General features: G+C 37.6%; 1 protein-coding gene across 6 annotated transcripts in view; it reads left to right on the top strand.

Annotated features, from left to right (window-relative positions):
• Positions 1–13848, top strand: part of RGS22 (regulator of G protein signaling 22) — a 151877-nt gene that overhangs the window by 114189 nt on the left and 23840 nt on the right. For 5 of the 6 annotated variants that reach the window (XM_008001210.3, XM_008001209.3, XM_073018248.1 and 2 more), the window contains 3 exons: positions 1383–1545; positions 4306–4464; positions 7173–7241. In XM_008001210.3, coding sequence (XP_007999401.2) covers positions 1383–1545; positions 4306–4464; positions 7173–7241 — 391 coding nt within the window. The remainder of the gene's footprint in view (positions 1–1382; positions 1546–4305; positions 4465–7172; positions 7242–13848) is intronic. The other variant, XM_073018249.1, reaches the window with a different exon arrangement.

The following is a 13848-nucleotide window of genomic DNA, read 5'->3' as shown; positions in this document are numbered from 1 at the left end:
CCTCCACATAGTTCTTTTAAGTGGTTACATAATGTTGATACTTTTAGCATTGGCCAAGTTAAAATACCAATGTGCTTTGTTTTTTCTCTTTTCTACTGTTTATTTGTTTTACATTTCTCTAGACTGGTATTTTAATTACTATTTTTGGAAAATGTCCTTTTTATATTTCATTGAGATATTGAAATTATAATATTTTATAATTTTTATTAACTGATACATAAATAAAACATTGTAGTTTTACCCAGAATCTTGGAACCTTATAACATATTTATCTAATATAAACTGAAGTATTGAATATATTTTTTTCTTTTTCATATTCTCCCTAGTTAACAGAAACTGATTAGATCTGAGAGCCAAATTTCACTGTATATGGTTTCCCTTCATTGTAATGAGGATTTTTCTATCTTTTTATTTTTCATCTGTTAATTTTTTAAATTTTTGTGGCTACGTAGTACGTGTATATATTTATGGGGTACATGAGATGTTCTGATACAGGCATGCAGTGTGAAATAAGCGCATCATGGAGAATGGGGTGTCCATTCCCTCAAGCATTTATCCTTTGAGTTACAAACAATCTAGTTATACTTTAAGTTATTTTAAATTGTACATTTAAGTTATTATTGACTATAGTCATCCTATTGTGCTATCAAATAGTAGGTCTTATTCATTCTTTTTTTTTTTTCTTTTTTGAGACAGGGTCTAACTCTGTCACCGAGGCTGAAGTGGCATGATCCCAGCTCACTGCAGCCTCCGTCTCCCGGGTTCAAGTGTTTCGCATGCCTCAGCCTCTGCAGTAGCTAGGATTACAGGCATGTGCCACCACGTCCAGCTAATTTTTGTATTTTTAGTAGAGATGGGATTTTGCCATGTTGGTCAGGCTGGTCTCAAACTCCTGAATTAAAGTGATCTGCCTGCCACCCACCTCGGCCTCCAAAAGTGCTGGGATTACAGGCATGAGCCACTGTGCCTGGCCCTTATTCATGCTTTCTATTTTTTGGTACCCATTAAGATGAGGATTATTCTAAATCTGACCTTTTGTCAAATGACATGACATATGTGGAAATTTTCTTATTTTTGAAATTGATGAAATTAATGAAAGAACTCTGAGATCCCACCAATAATGGTGATAGATTTTTTTTTCTGATCCTAATATTCCTTTGTCATCATTCATATATTTAGCCAGGATTAGGAGTGTAATAGAGTCAAGCTAACTAGCCTAGAAAGGAATCAGAGATAGAATATTGGGTTCATTATTTCCATGATCTAATGCAACTAGTCAAGACAGCCACTTTCTAAGTTCTGTCAAAACAACAATCGGGTGTTTGCTGGAATTTAGAGAAATAAATATGAAGACCTATACATTGTTTTTGTTTTCATTTTAGCATGGATCTTATGTGCTGGACAGACATTGAGCAGCTCCGGAGAATAACTTACAGAGATCGAAATCAAAGGGAGGCAAAATCTATATACATTAAAAACAAATACCTTAATAAAAAATATTTCTTTGGACCCAACAGTCCAGCTTCTCTGTATCAGCAGAACCAGGTATCAACATGCAAACCTATTTTTTAAATTGATGTTTGAAAACCGGTATTTTATTTCTATTTTTGCCAACAACCTGAAAGTCTCCTATTTTATTTTCTTTTGCTTATGACTAATGTGTTAGAGACCTTTGATATTTATTTAGGTATTTATGAGCATCTATACATTAAATATCTTTAATACTCAAATATTATATAGTATAAAAATATGTTACTCTAAAAAATAGTTTATAGAATAAAATAACTTTTATTCACCTACTCATTGACTCATTCAACAAATTTGAGTGCCTTCACTATGCCAGACTCTTCTAGGCGCTCAAGATAAAGTGGTGAAGAAGATAGACAAGCTCCCTGCACCTGTCAACATGTAGGAAAACAGCTGTTATCAACCATTAAGCCAAATCTCTACCACTTTTCTGTTCTTCTCTGAACTGATATTATTCCAAATGTAATCGATCTTTGAAAATCCTCTTTACTATGGAACCTTGAACAAATGTTATAAAAGAAAAAAAAAAGAAAATCCTCCTTACAATTGTATTTTTCCCAGAAACTATTTTTATTGACCAGGACAGTTTGAGCATTTTGTTGGACCAAAGTCCTATGGCCTTAATCACAATTTATTAATAACTAAATAACTACAGTGTTATTAGATTGACAGCAACAATATAAGATTGGGCTGGGTGCGGTGGCTTACGCCTGTAATCCCAGCACTTTGGGAAGCCAAGACCGGTAGATTGTTTGAGGTCAGGAGTTCGAGACCAGCCTGACCAACATAGTGAAACCCTGTCTCTACCAAAAATACAAAACTTAGCCGGGTGTGGTGGCACACACCTGTAATCCCAGCTACTCAGGAGGCTAAGACAGGAGAATCCCTTAAACCTAGGAGGCAGAGGTTGCAGTGAGTGGAGATTGTGCCCCTGCACTCCAGACTGGACAACAGAGTGAGTGAGACTGTGTCTCAAAATATATGTATATATATAATTGGGATTCAGCAGTAGGTTTGTGTTTATGTAACACTGCTCATGAAATATGACTCAATTTTTATACTTTTGAAATATAAACAATTATTATAATTTATTTAGTTTGAAGTTAGTATTACATTCATGCCTAAAGATGTAATGTATAGCTTATGAATTTTTTGTTTGGTAGTTTATAGGAATGCATATACTAATGGTATATATTACTAAAATAAAAATTTCAGATTAATGCTAAATTCAGTAAATTAAAGAAAAACTCAGAGTTTCACTAGTAAGATATACCAAATTTAAAAGCTAGATCTTTGGGGTACAGGAGAAATTAGCAGAAGTCTTTGGGAGTGAGAAGGAGCAGGAATTCTAGGATTAAGCAACTTTGACAAAAATGCTTTGTCCTTAGTTCCTTGAGATACAAATCTGGGACACATTAGCAAAAATGGTTGGGTGTCTCAATAAGCACAAGTATGAAATAAACACATGGAAAGCATTTGTTTTCTACTTGGCTTGCGCTCCATTGCGTGAGGTTTCATGGTATCTCATGCTACTGTGAATCCTCCATAGTACACACAACATGCTGAGAATCCAAGTCAGTGAAAGTCACCCATTGCTATCATAGCAAATGGATGTGTTTACTACAGAGGAGTTTTCCCAATGATCCTTCTTTGTCTTTGTCATTACTTTTAAAATGTATTTTGTACTTAAGGATGTCTGCATCACATTGTTTTACAAAGATCGTGCTAGTCCAGATTTCAGTGGTGCAGCCAATTTGCTCTTTAATTAGCAAGGTAGTCTTTTTTTTTCCCTTTTCTTTTTTGTTTTTATGCAGAAACAATATTAGTGTTGATATTATTTAGTTGATATTATTAAAGGAGGACTAAGAAGAGGATTTCCTTTTTGTTTTTATATAAAACAATAGTATTAGTAGGGTATTATATTAATATTATTGCTCAAAGGAGAACTAAGAAGAGGGCAGTTGTTCCACTGAGCCATCCAGAAATTTTGAGTGGTGTGTACACAGAAACAGGGAGAAACCAGAATGAGTTATGGCAGGAAAAAGCCATTAGTAGCTTGTTGAAGCCAATAGTTAAGCAGAAGGAAAATTTAGATCACAAAGAAATTGTGTTTTACAAATGGTACTTATTGTCTATAAAACATGACCTTTTTCTTCCTCCTGTGCCTCTGTTTTCTGCTTAGAGGTTGTTGGAAAAGCCCTACATTGCTATCACTACAGCTGCACTGTTCTAGGTGCATAGTGCACTACAGCTGCCATCATCCTATCTCCAACCCAATATTTGTTGGTAATATACATATTTATAATATCTGAGTCAAGGTTGTTAGTTAGTTAGTTAAAACTAACCAACACATTTTCCTCATCCACAGAAGAAGATTCTTAAATGGATCAATTTGACTAGAATCACAGATTCATGGGATATTAGAAAACTAATAGACTAATGTCCTCATTTTTCAGTTGGAGATACTGAGTCCATGGAGAGAAAAAAATGCCATTGCTGTGGTCACACAGGATAAAAATCCCACTTCTGTGTTCTTTTTGATATATCATTAAGTAAGCACAAATCATACATCTAAAACAACCACCACATACACCATAATTGCCTGTCTGATTTTAGGGGAATTACTGCTCAGTATAGCCAGGAGATGTTATACAGAAAACGAAAATTGGCACCCCTCAGGATGCAGCAAATGGTTTTGTAGTGAATGAATGAATTAATGACTATTAGTGTTTCTTTTAAAAAGCACGATAGTTTCTGTTTCCATTTTAATTTTCTTAGGTAATGCATTTAAGTGGTGGCTGGGGGAAGATTCTTCATGAGCAGCTTGATGCACCTGTTCTAGTTGAAATCCAGAAGCATGTCCAAAATAGGCTAGAAAATGTATGGCTGCCATTGTTTCTTGCAAGTGAACAGTTTGCAGCACGTCAAAAGATAAAGGTATATATATTAGTATAATCTTTTGAAAGCAGTTGTCAGTACCTCTCAAAACTTCAAATGTGCATACCTGGTGACCCAGCCATTGTATTTTTTTTTTTTTTTTTTAAGGAATGGTTTCTCTCTGTCACCCAGTCTGAAGTGCAGCAGTGTGATCCTAGCTCACTGCAGCCTTGAACTCCTGTGCTCAAGCAATACTCCCACCTCAGTCTTCCAAGTAGCTGAGACTACAGGCATGCATTACCATGCCTAGCTAATTAAAAAAACATTTTTTTTTTGGAAGAGATGGAGTCTTTCTATGTGCCAGGCTGGTCTCAAACTCCTAGGCTCGAGCAATCCTCCTGCCTTGGCCTCCCAAAGTGCTGGGATTACAGGTGTGAGATGCTATGCCAGGCCTTAGTCATTGTACTTCTGTTGAGAGTGGTTTGAAGTATGGAGTCAGCCACGTGTGGTGGCATGCACCTGTAGTCCCAGCTACTTGGAAGACTGAAGCAGGAGGATTACTTGAGTCTAGGAGATCAAGGCTACAGTGAGCTATGATCACATCAGTGCACTCTAGCCTGGGTGAAAGAGTGAAACCCTGTCTCTAAAATAATAATAATAATAGTAATAATAATAATAATAATAAATTTTTAAAAAGAAGCATGGAGTCAAACTTCCCAAGTTTTTGGTTTTTTGTTTGAGAGCCAGGGGTCACCCTGTTGTCTCAGTGTCCAAACTAGAGTGCAGTGGCTATTCACAGGCAAAATCATGGTGTACTACAGCTTTGAACCACCGGGACTCAATCAATCTTCCTGCCTCAGCCTCTGAATTGCTGGGACTGTAGGCAAGTGCCACAGTGACCAGCTCTGACTGCCAAGTTTTAATCTCAACACTGCCACATATTAGTTGTACCACCTTTAACTTTCATAAATTGTTTCCTCATTTGAAAAATCGAGTTGGTCATAGTAATTACTTAGTAAGGTTGTTCTGAAAAATGAAGTGAAATTAACATGTGCTTAGTGTCTTAGAATGGTGCCTGGCACATGGCAAACACTCAACTCTTATCTATTAATATAGTTGTATTTTTAATATTATTAAGTCCTCACACAAATGGACAAGGTTATACAAGGATATTCATTGCAATATCAAATGGGGGAAGAATTAGATGAGTTATGATAATTCTGTACTATGGAAAAATATGCAGATTTCCTTACAAAATGAAATATGAGCTTTCCACATGTACTATATGAAAGATGTCATTTATTGAACAAAACAAGGAGGATGCAGAACAATATATAGAAGATAATCCCATTACATTTACTTACATCTCTGTCTATGCATATCTATCCATCCATCCATCCATCTGTTTATGCTTATGATAGAAAAATATCTATGCCTCCTGGGAATGGGTTTGGGGAGTGAAGATTTTTACTTTTTATTTTGTAAAGTGGGTTTGTCTTTGCTTTGTCTTAATTTTATTTTATAAGAAGTATTTCTTTGATAATTTAAAATGTCATTAGCATACCTTGTTTTTAGGTTTCAGGCAAACCTGATCTTTATAAAAATAACACAGAGGTCAGAAAACACGTAATTTTGGACTTTAGTATGCAAAGCCACGTGCCATTAATACTAATCAGGAAGAACCTGAAAAGCTTCCTTCTATATTCAGTTTCTCAAACACTTTGTGGCCTACTTATTTGGAAATACCCTTAGTCATTTGAGCTGAGCAACTTACGGAAAACACAGTACAGTTGGGAAGACAGAATTTATAGTATGAAGAAGAAGGATTGACTTTAGGCAAAATGTTTCTGGAAATAAGCTTTGGGAAAACTCAAATCTCCTCATTCTCTTTCTTCAGGTTAACTCCAATTCTCTATCCAAAGCCAAGTAAAAGGACATCTGGCTTGCTAATATTATTTACCGCATTTCCTCATTATGTTTATTGCTGTAATTTTATTGTAATGCATAGTAATTTCTTGACTTAGCATTCTTTGGGTGGCCAGAAAAATAAACTGATTTTGGCAACCTTGAACCAAAGACAAAAAGGAGGGGTGACGATTTATTCTAAAATGGTGCTGGGATATCTCACACACTTAAGAGTTGACGCCCAAGCTTTAGAAAAGATGTAGGCCAGAACAGCCATGGGAACCCAGCAATAATTCTCAGATCTTTCCTCCTGGCTCTGTCTATCAAAAAGACTTAGCCCCAGTGATTCTAGTCCTTATCTCTCTAGATCCGCTTCTGGATCTATCTGCTATGGACAGGGAGATAGAGTCAACAGCACAGATTTGTTATGAGTGGTTTCCAAGAAAGGGGAAATAATATGAATAGACAATAACCCCAAGAAATATCCACTATATTTCCATGTCGAATAACTTTTAGTACTCTTTTAAAATTAGTTGTGAAAGTATATGGCTACAAAATAGCTAAAAAGTCTGAGAAGTTATAACTGTCTTTCCAGCTTCAGTTCCCATGTGAGCTCAAGTGAAACTGTCATCATTTGGGGCGATAACAATCAGCTATTATTATCTCTGTTTTACAGATGAGAATACAGTGCTCAGAAAAATTTGGTATCTGACCACAGGGCTTCCTTTTATCCTCTTTCTCCTAAACTTCACTATCTCTTATCCAAGTTAACCTTTATCTCATTTTTTAAGCTACTTAATTAGTAAATGATTTCAAACCTTTAGTCTGAATAACTGGGATAAAATAATTGGTTTTGCTTTCAGGTACAGATGGAAGACATAGCAGAAGAGCTCTTACTACAGAAGCCTGAAAAGAAAATCGGGGTCTGGAAGGCAAGTAATGTTTCTTATATTTTTCCTCTTGTAAGTTTTGCTCTGTCAAAGTATTGTTTTTCTTTCCCCTTCTTGTTCAAATATTCTCACTGAAGACATACTGTTTCCTAAACTGACAACTGAGCACTGATACTGTTTTTAATAGGTGAATGGAATTTGGAGGAAAATGTGACTCTATCAGAACTCTGTTCTTTTTTTTATATATACTTTAAGTTCTAGGGTACATGTGCACAATGTGCAGGTTTGTTGTACCATGTTGGTTTGCTGCACCCATCAACTCATCATTTACATTAGTTATTTCTCCTAATGCTACTCCTCCCCCAGCCTCCCACTCCCCAACAGGCCCCAGTGTGTGATGTTCCCCTCTCTGTGTCAAAGTGATTGCATTGTTCAGTTCCTACCTATGAGTGAGAACATGCAGTGTTTGGTTTTCTGTCCTTGTGATAGTTTGTTGAGAATGATGGTTTCCAGCTTCATTCGTGTCCCTGCAAAGGACATGAACTTATCCATTTTTAATGGCTGCATAGTATTCCATGGTGTATATGTGCCACATTTTCTTAATCCAGTCTATCATTGATGAACATTTGGGTTGGTTCCAAGTCTTTGCTATTGTGCAGGGTGCCACAATAAACATACATGTGCATGTGTCTTTATAGCAGCATGATTTATAATCCTTTGGGTATATACCCAGTAATGGGATGGCTGGGTCAAATGGTATTTCTAGTTCTAGATCCTTGAGGAATCACTACACTGTCTTCCACAGTGGTCTAGCCAATTTACACTCTCACCAACAGTGTAAAAGTGTTCCTGTTTCTCCACATCCTCTCCAGCATCTGTTGTTTCCTTACTTTGTAATGATTGCCATTCTAACTGGTGTGAGATAGTATCTCATTATGGTTTTGATTTGCATTTCTCTGATGACCAGTGATGATGAGCATTTTTTTCATGTGTCTGTTGCCTGCATAAATGTCTTCTTTTGAAAAGTGTCTATTCATATCCTTTGCCCACTTTTTGATTTTTTTTTTCTTGTAAATTTGTTTGAGCTCTTCGTAGATTCTGGATATTAGCCCTTTGTCAGATGGGCAGATTGCAAAAATTTTCTCCTGTTCTGTAGGTTACCTATTCACTCTGATGGTAGTTTCTTTTGCCATGCAGAAGCTCTTTAGTTTAATTAGATCCCATTTGTCTATTTTGACTTTCATTACCATTGCTTTTGGTGTTTTAGTCATCAAGTCCTTGCCCATGCCTATGTCCTGAATGGTAGTGCATATGTTTTCTTCTAGCATTTATATGGTTTTAGATTTAACATTTAAGTCTTGAATCCATCTTGAATTAATTTTTGTATAAGGTATAAGGAAGGGATTCAGTTTCAGCTTTTTACTTATGGCTAGCCAGTTTTCCCGCATCATTTATTAAATAGGGAATCCTTTCCTCATTTCTTGTTTTTGTCGGGTTTGTCAAAGATCAGATGATTGTAGATGTGTGGTGTTATTTCTGAGGCCTCTGTTCTGTTCCATTGGTCTATATATCTTTTTTGGTACCAGTACCATGCTGTTTTGGTTACTGTAGCCTTGTAGTATAGTTTGAGGTCAGGTAGTGTGATGCCTCCAACTTTGTTCTTTTGGCTTAGGATTGTCTTAGCAATGTGGGCTCCTTTTTGGTTCCATATGAAGTTTAAAGTAGTTTTTTTCTAATTCTGTGAAGAAAGTCATTGGTAGCTTGATGGGGATGGCATTGAATCTACAGATTACTTTGCGCAGTATGGCCATTTTCACGATATTGAGTCTTCCTATCCATGAGCATGGAATGTTCTTCCATTTGTTTGTGTCCTCTTTTATTTTGTTTAGCAGTGGTTTCTAGTTCTGCTTTAAGAGGTCCTTCAGATCCCTTGTAAGTTGGATTCCTAGGTATTTTATTCTCTGTGTAGCGATTGTGAATGGGAATTCACTCATGATTTGGTACTCTGTTTGTCTGTTAATATTGTATAGGAATACTTGTGATTTTTGCACATTGATATTGTATCCTTAGACTTTGCTGAAGTTGCTTATCAGCTTAAGGAGATTTTGGGCTGAGACGATGGGGTTTTCTAAATACACAATCAAATGTGCCAGTTTTCAAAGGGAATGCTTCCAGTTTTTGCCCATTCAGTATGATATTAGCTGTGGGTTTGTCATAAATAGCTCTTATTATTTTGAGATACATTCCATCAATACCTAGTTTACTAAGAGTTTTTAGCATGAAAGGCTGTTGGATTTTGTTGAAGGCCTTTTCTGCATCTATTGAGATAATCATCTGTTTTTTGTCATTGGTTCTGTTTATGTGATGGATTATGTTTATTGATTTGCATATGTTGAACCAGTCTTGCATCCCATGTATGAAGCAGACTTGTTCATGGTGGATAAGTTTTGATGTGCTACTGAATTTGATTTGCCAGTAATTTATTGAGGATTTTCGCATTGATGTTCATCAGGGATATTGGTCTAAAATTCTCTTTTTTTGTTGTGTTTCTGCCAGGCTTTGGTATCAGGATGATGTTGGCCTTATAAAATGGGTTAGGGAGGATTCCCTCTTTTTCTGTTGATTGGAATAGTTTCAGAAGGAATGGTACAACTCCTCTTGGTACCTCTGGTAGAATTCGGCTGTGAATCCGTCTGGTCCTGGACTTTCTTTGGTTGGTAGGCTATTAATTATTGCCTCAATTTCAGAGCCTGTTATTGGTCTGTTCAGGGATTTAACTTCTTCCTGGTTTAGTCTTGAGAGAGTGTATGTGTCCAGGAATTTATTCATTTCTTGTAGATTTCCTAGTTCATTTGCATAGAGGTGTTTATAGTATTCTTTCGTGGTGGTTTGTATTTCTGTGGGATCAGTGGTGATATCCCCTTTATCATTTTTATTGCATCTGTTTGATTCTTCTCTCTTTTCTTTATTAGTCTGGTTAGCAGTCTATCAATTTTGTTGATCTTTTCAAAAAACTAGCTCCTGGATTCATTGATTTTTTTGAAGGGTTTTTTGTGTCTCTATCTCTTTCAGTTCTGCTCTGATCTTAGTTGTTTCTTGCCTTCTGGTAGCTTTTGAATTTGTTTGCTCATGCTTCTCTAGTTCTTTTAATTGTGATGTTAGGTGTCAGTTTTAGATCTTTCCTGGTTTCTCTTGTGGGCATTTAGTACTATAAATTTCCCTCTACATACTGCTTTAAATGTGTCCCAGAGATTCTGGTACATTGTGTCTTTATTCTCACTGGTTTCAAAGAACATCTTTATTTCTGCCTTCATTTCATTATTTACCCAGTAGTCATTCAGGAGCAAGTTGTTCAGTTTCCATGTAGTTGTGTGGTTTTGAGTGAGTTTCTTAATCCTGAGTTCTAGTTTGATTGCATTGTGGTCTGAGAGACAGTTTGTTGTGATTTCTGTTCTTCTACATTTGTTGAGGAGTGCTTTACTTCCAATTAGGTGGTTAGTTTTAGAATAAGTGTGATGTGGTGCTGAGAATAATGTATATTCCATTGATTTGGGGTGAAGAGTTCTGTAGATGTCTATTAGGTCTGCTTGTTGCAGAGCTGAGTTCTGGTCCTGGATATCCTTGCTAACCTTCTGTCTCATTGATCTGGCTAATGTTGACAGTGGGGTGTTCAAGTCTACCATTATTATTGTGTGGGAGTCTAAGTCTCTTTGTAGGTCTCTAAGGACTTACTTTATGAATCTGGGTGCTCCTGTGTTGGGTGCATATATATTTAGGATAGTTAGGTCTTCTTGTTGAATTGATCCCTTTACCATTATGTAATGGCCTTCTTTGTCTCTTTTGATCTTTGTTGGTTTAAAGTCTGTTTTATCGGAGACTAGGATTGCAACCCCTACTTTTTTTGCTTTCCATTTGCTTGATAGATCTTCCTCCATTTCTTTATTTTGAGCCTTTGTGCATCTTTGCACATGAGATGGGTCTCCTGAATACAGCACACTGATGGATCTTGACTCTTTATCCAATTTGCCAGTTTGTGTCTTTTAATTGGGGCATTTAGCCCATTTACATTTAAGGTTAATATTGTTATGTGTGAATTTGATTCTGCCATTATGATGTTCGCTGGTTATTTTGCCCATTAATTGATGCAGTTTCTTCATAGCATCAGTGGTCTTTACTATTTGGCATGTTTTCATGGTGGCTAGTACCAGTTGTTTCTTTCCATGTTTAGTGCTTCCTTCAGGAGCTCTTGTCAGGCAGGCCTGGTGGTGACAAAATCTCTCAGCATTTGCTTGTCTGTAAAGGATTTTATTTCTCCTTCACTTATGAAGCTTAGTTTGGCTGGATATGAAATTCTGGGTTGAAAATTCTTTTCTTTAAGAATGTTGAATATTGGCCCCCACTCTCTTCTGGCTTGTAGGGTTTCTTCCGAGAGATCCACTGTTAGTCTGATGGGCTGGCTTCCCTTTGTGGGTGACTCGACCTTTTTCTCTGGCTGCCCTTAACACTTTTTTTCCTTCATTTCAATCTTGGCAAATCTGATAATTATGTCTTGGGGTTGCTCTTCTCGAGGAGTATCTTTATGGTGTTCTCTGTATTTCCTGAATTTGAATGTTGGCCTGCCTTTCTAGGTTGGGGGAGTTCTCCTGGATAATATCCTGAAGAGTGTTTTCCAACTTGGTTCCATTCTCCCCATCACTTTCAGGTACACCAATCAAATGTAGATTTGCTCTTTTCACATAGTCCCATATTTCTTAGAGGCTTTGTTCATTTCTTTTTACTCTTTTTTCCCTAATCTTGTCTTCTCGCTTTATTTCATTAATTTGATCTTCAATCACAGATACCTTTTCTTCCACTTGATTGAATTTGCTCTTGAAGCTTGTGCATGCATCACAAAGTTCTTGTGCCATGATTTTCAGCTCCATCAGGTCATTTAAAGTCTTCTCTACACTGTTTATTCTAGTTGGCCATTCGTCTCATCTTTTTTCAAGGTTTTTACCTTCCTTGTGATGGGTTCCAACATCCTCCTTTAGCTCAGAGAAGTTTATATTACTGACCTTCTGAAGCCTGCTTCTGTCAGCTTGTCGAAGTCATTCTCCATCCTGGTTTGTTCTGTTGCTGGTGAGGAGCTGTAATCCTTTGGAGGAGAAGAGATGCTCTGATTTTTAGAATTTTCAGCTTTTCCGCTCTGGTTTCTCCCTATCTTTGTGGTTTTATCTACTTTTGGTCTTTGATGATGGTGACCTACAGATGGGGTTTTGGTGTGGATGTCCTTTTTGTTGATGTTAATGCTGTTCCTTTCTGCTTGTTAGTTTTCCTTGTAACAGTCAGGTCCCTCAGCTGCAGGTCTGTTGTAGTTTGTTGGAGTTCCACTCCAGACCCTGTTTGCCTGGGTATCACCAGCAGAGGCTGCAGAAGAGCAAATATTGCAGAACAGCAAATATTGCTGCCTGATCCTTCCTCTGGAAGCTTCGTCCCAGAGGGGCAGCCGCCTATATGAGGTGTTTGTCGGCCCCTACCATGTAGACACCTCCCAGTTAGGCTACATGGGGGTCAGGGACCCACTTGAGGAGACAATCTGTCCACCCTCAGAGCTCAAATGCTGTGCTGGGAGAACCACTGCTCTCTTCAAACGTTTAGGTCTGCAGAAGTTGTCTTCTGCCTTTTGTTCAGTTATGCCCTGCCCACAGAGGTGGAGTCTAGAGGCAGTAGGCCTTGTTGAGCTGTGGTGGGCTTAATTTTCACATTGTAGTACAGCAGCTTTCAACATCTGACCCACGTTTCAGTGACTTGCCCAAGAACCAGATGCATTGTGGAATTCTGATACATCTCTTTAAGAGCCCCCAGTTTGTATGCCAAGAATGTTGCAGGACTTTTCCTCCATTCAGCTAAAGACTGGGTTCTTGTCTGTCCCTCGGCCAGGAAAATAGGCTGGGAGACAGTTTAAAGGGTGAATAAAGCTGGGTTTTATTGGGTGAAAAGGTGGGGGGATTAAAGGGAAACAGGGTTCCTCCACAAGGCCAGAGTCCCCTGCTAGAGGCTTCCCATCGGCCCTTGGAATTCAGAACTCTGTTCTTTGTAAAAAACTTATTATTATTATTATTCGAGTCTTGCTGTGTTGCCCAGGCCAGAGTGCAATAGTATGATCATAGCTCATTATCACATCTAACTCCTGGGCTCAAGTGATCCTCCTGTGTTCACCTCCTGAATAAGGAGCTCTATTCTTAAAGAGATCCTTGACCTGCTCAACCTTAGAAGTGTGTGATTGCCTTAAATATGTATTTTTCTTTATTCTGTGTGTCATGGATTTACTGAGACAAGCTGTGCATTCCAACATATGATAGTTTATTATTGAGAGTGAATTACACAAAATATGAGCAGCATGCAGCAGAATCAGCAGGTTAAATTGTCTTACATTATGACTTTAATTTATCTGCCTGTCTATCTATCTATCTATCTATCTATCTATCTATCTATCTATCTATCTGTTGATCGACAGAGTCTTGCTCTGTCGCCCAGGTTGGAATGAAGTGGCACAATCTCAGCTCACTGCAACCTCTGCCTCCCACGTTCAAGCAAGTTTCATGCCTCAGCCTCCCTAGTAGTTGGGATTACAGGCATGCACCACTACACCCAGCTTATTTTTTGCATT

The sequence above is a fragment of the Chlorocebus sabaeus genome, chromosome 8 (genome assembly GCF_047675955.1).
Source record: "Chlorocebus sabaeus isolate Y175 chromosome 8, mChlSab1.0.hap1, whole genome shotgun sequence".
NCBI lineage: Eukaryota > Metazoa > Chordata > Mammalia > Primates > Cercopithecidae > Chlorocebus > Chlorocebus sabaeus.
Note: the sequence above shows the minus strand (reverse complement) of the source record. Positions and strands in the feature narration are given on the sequence as shown.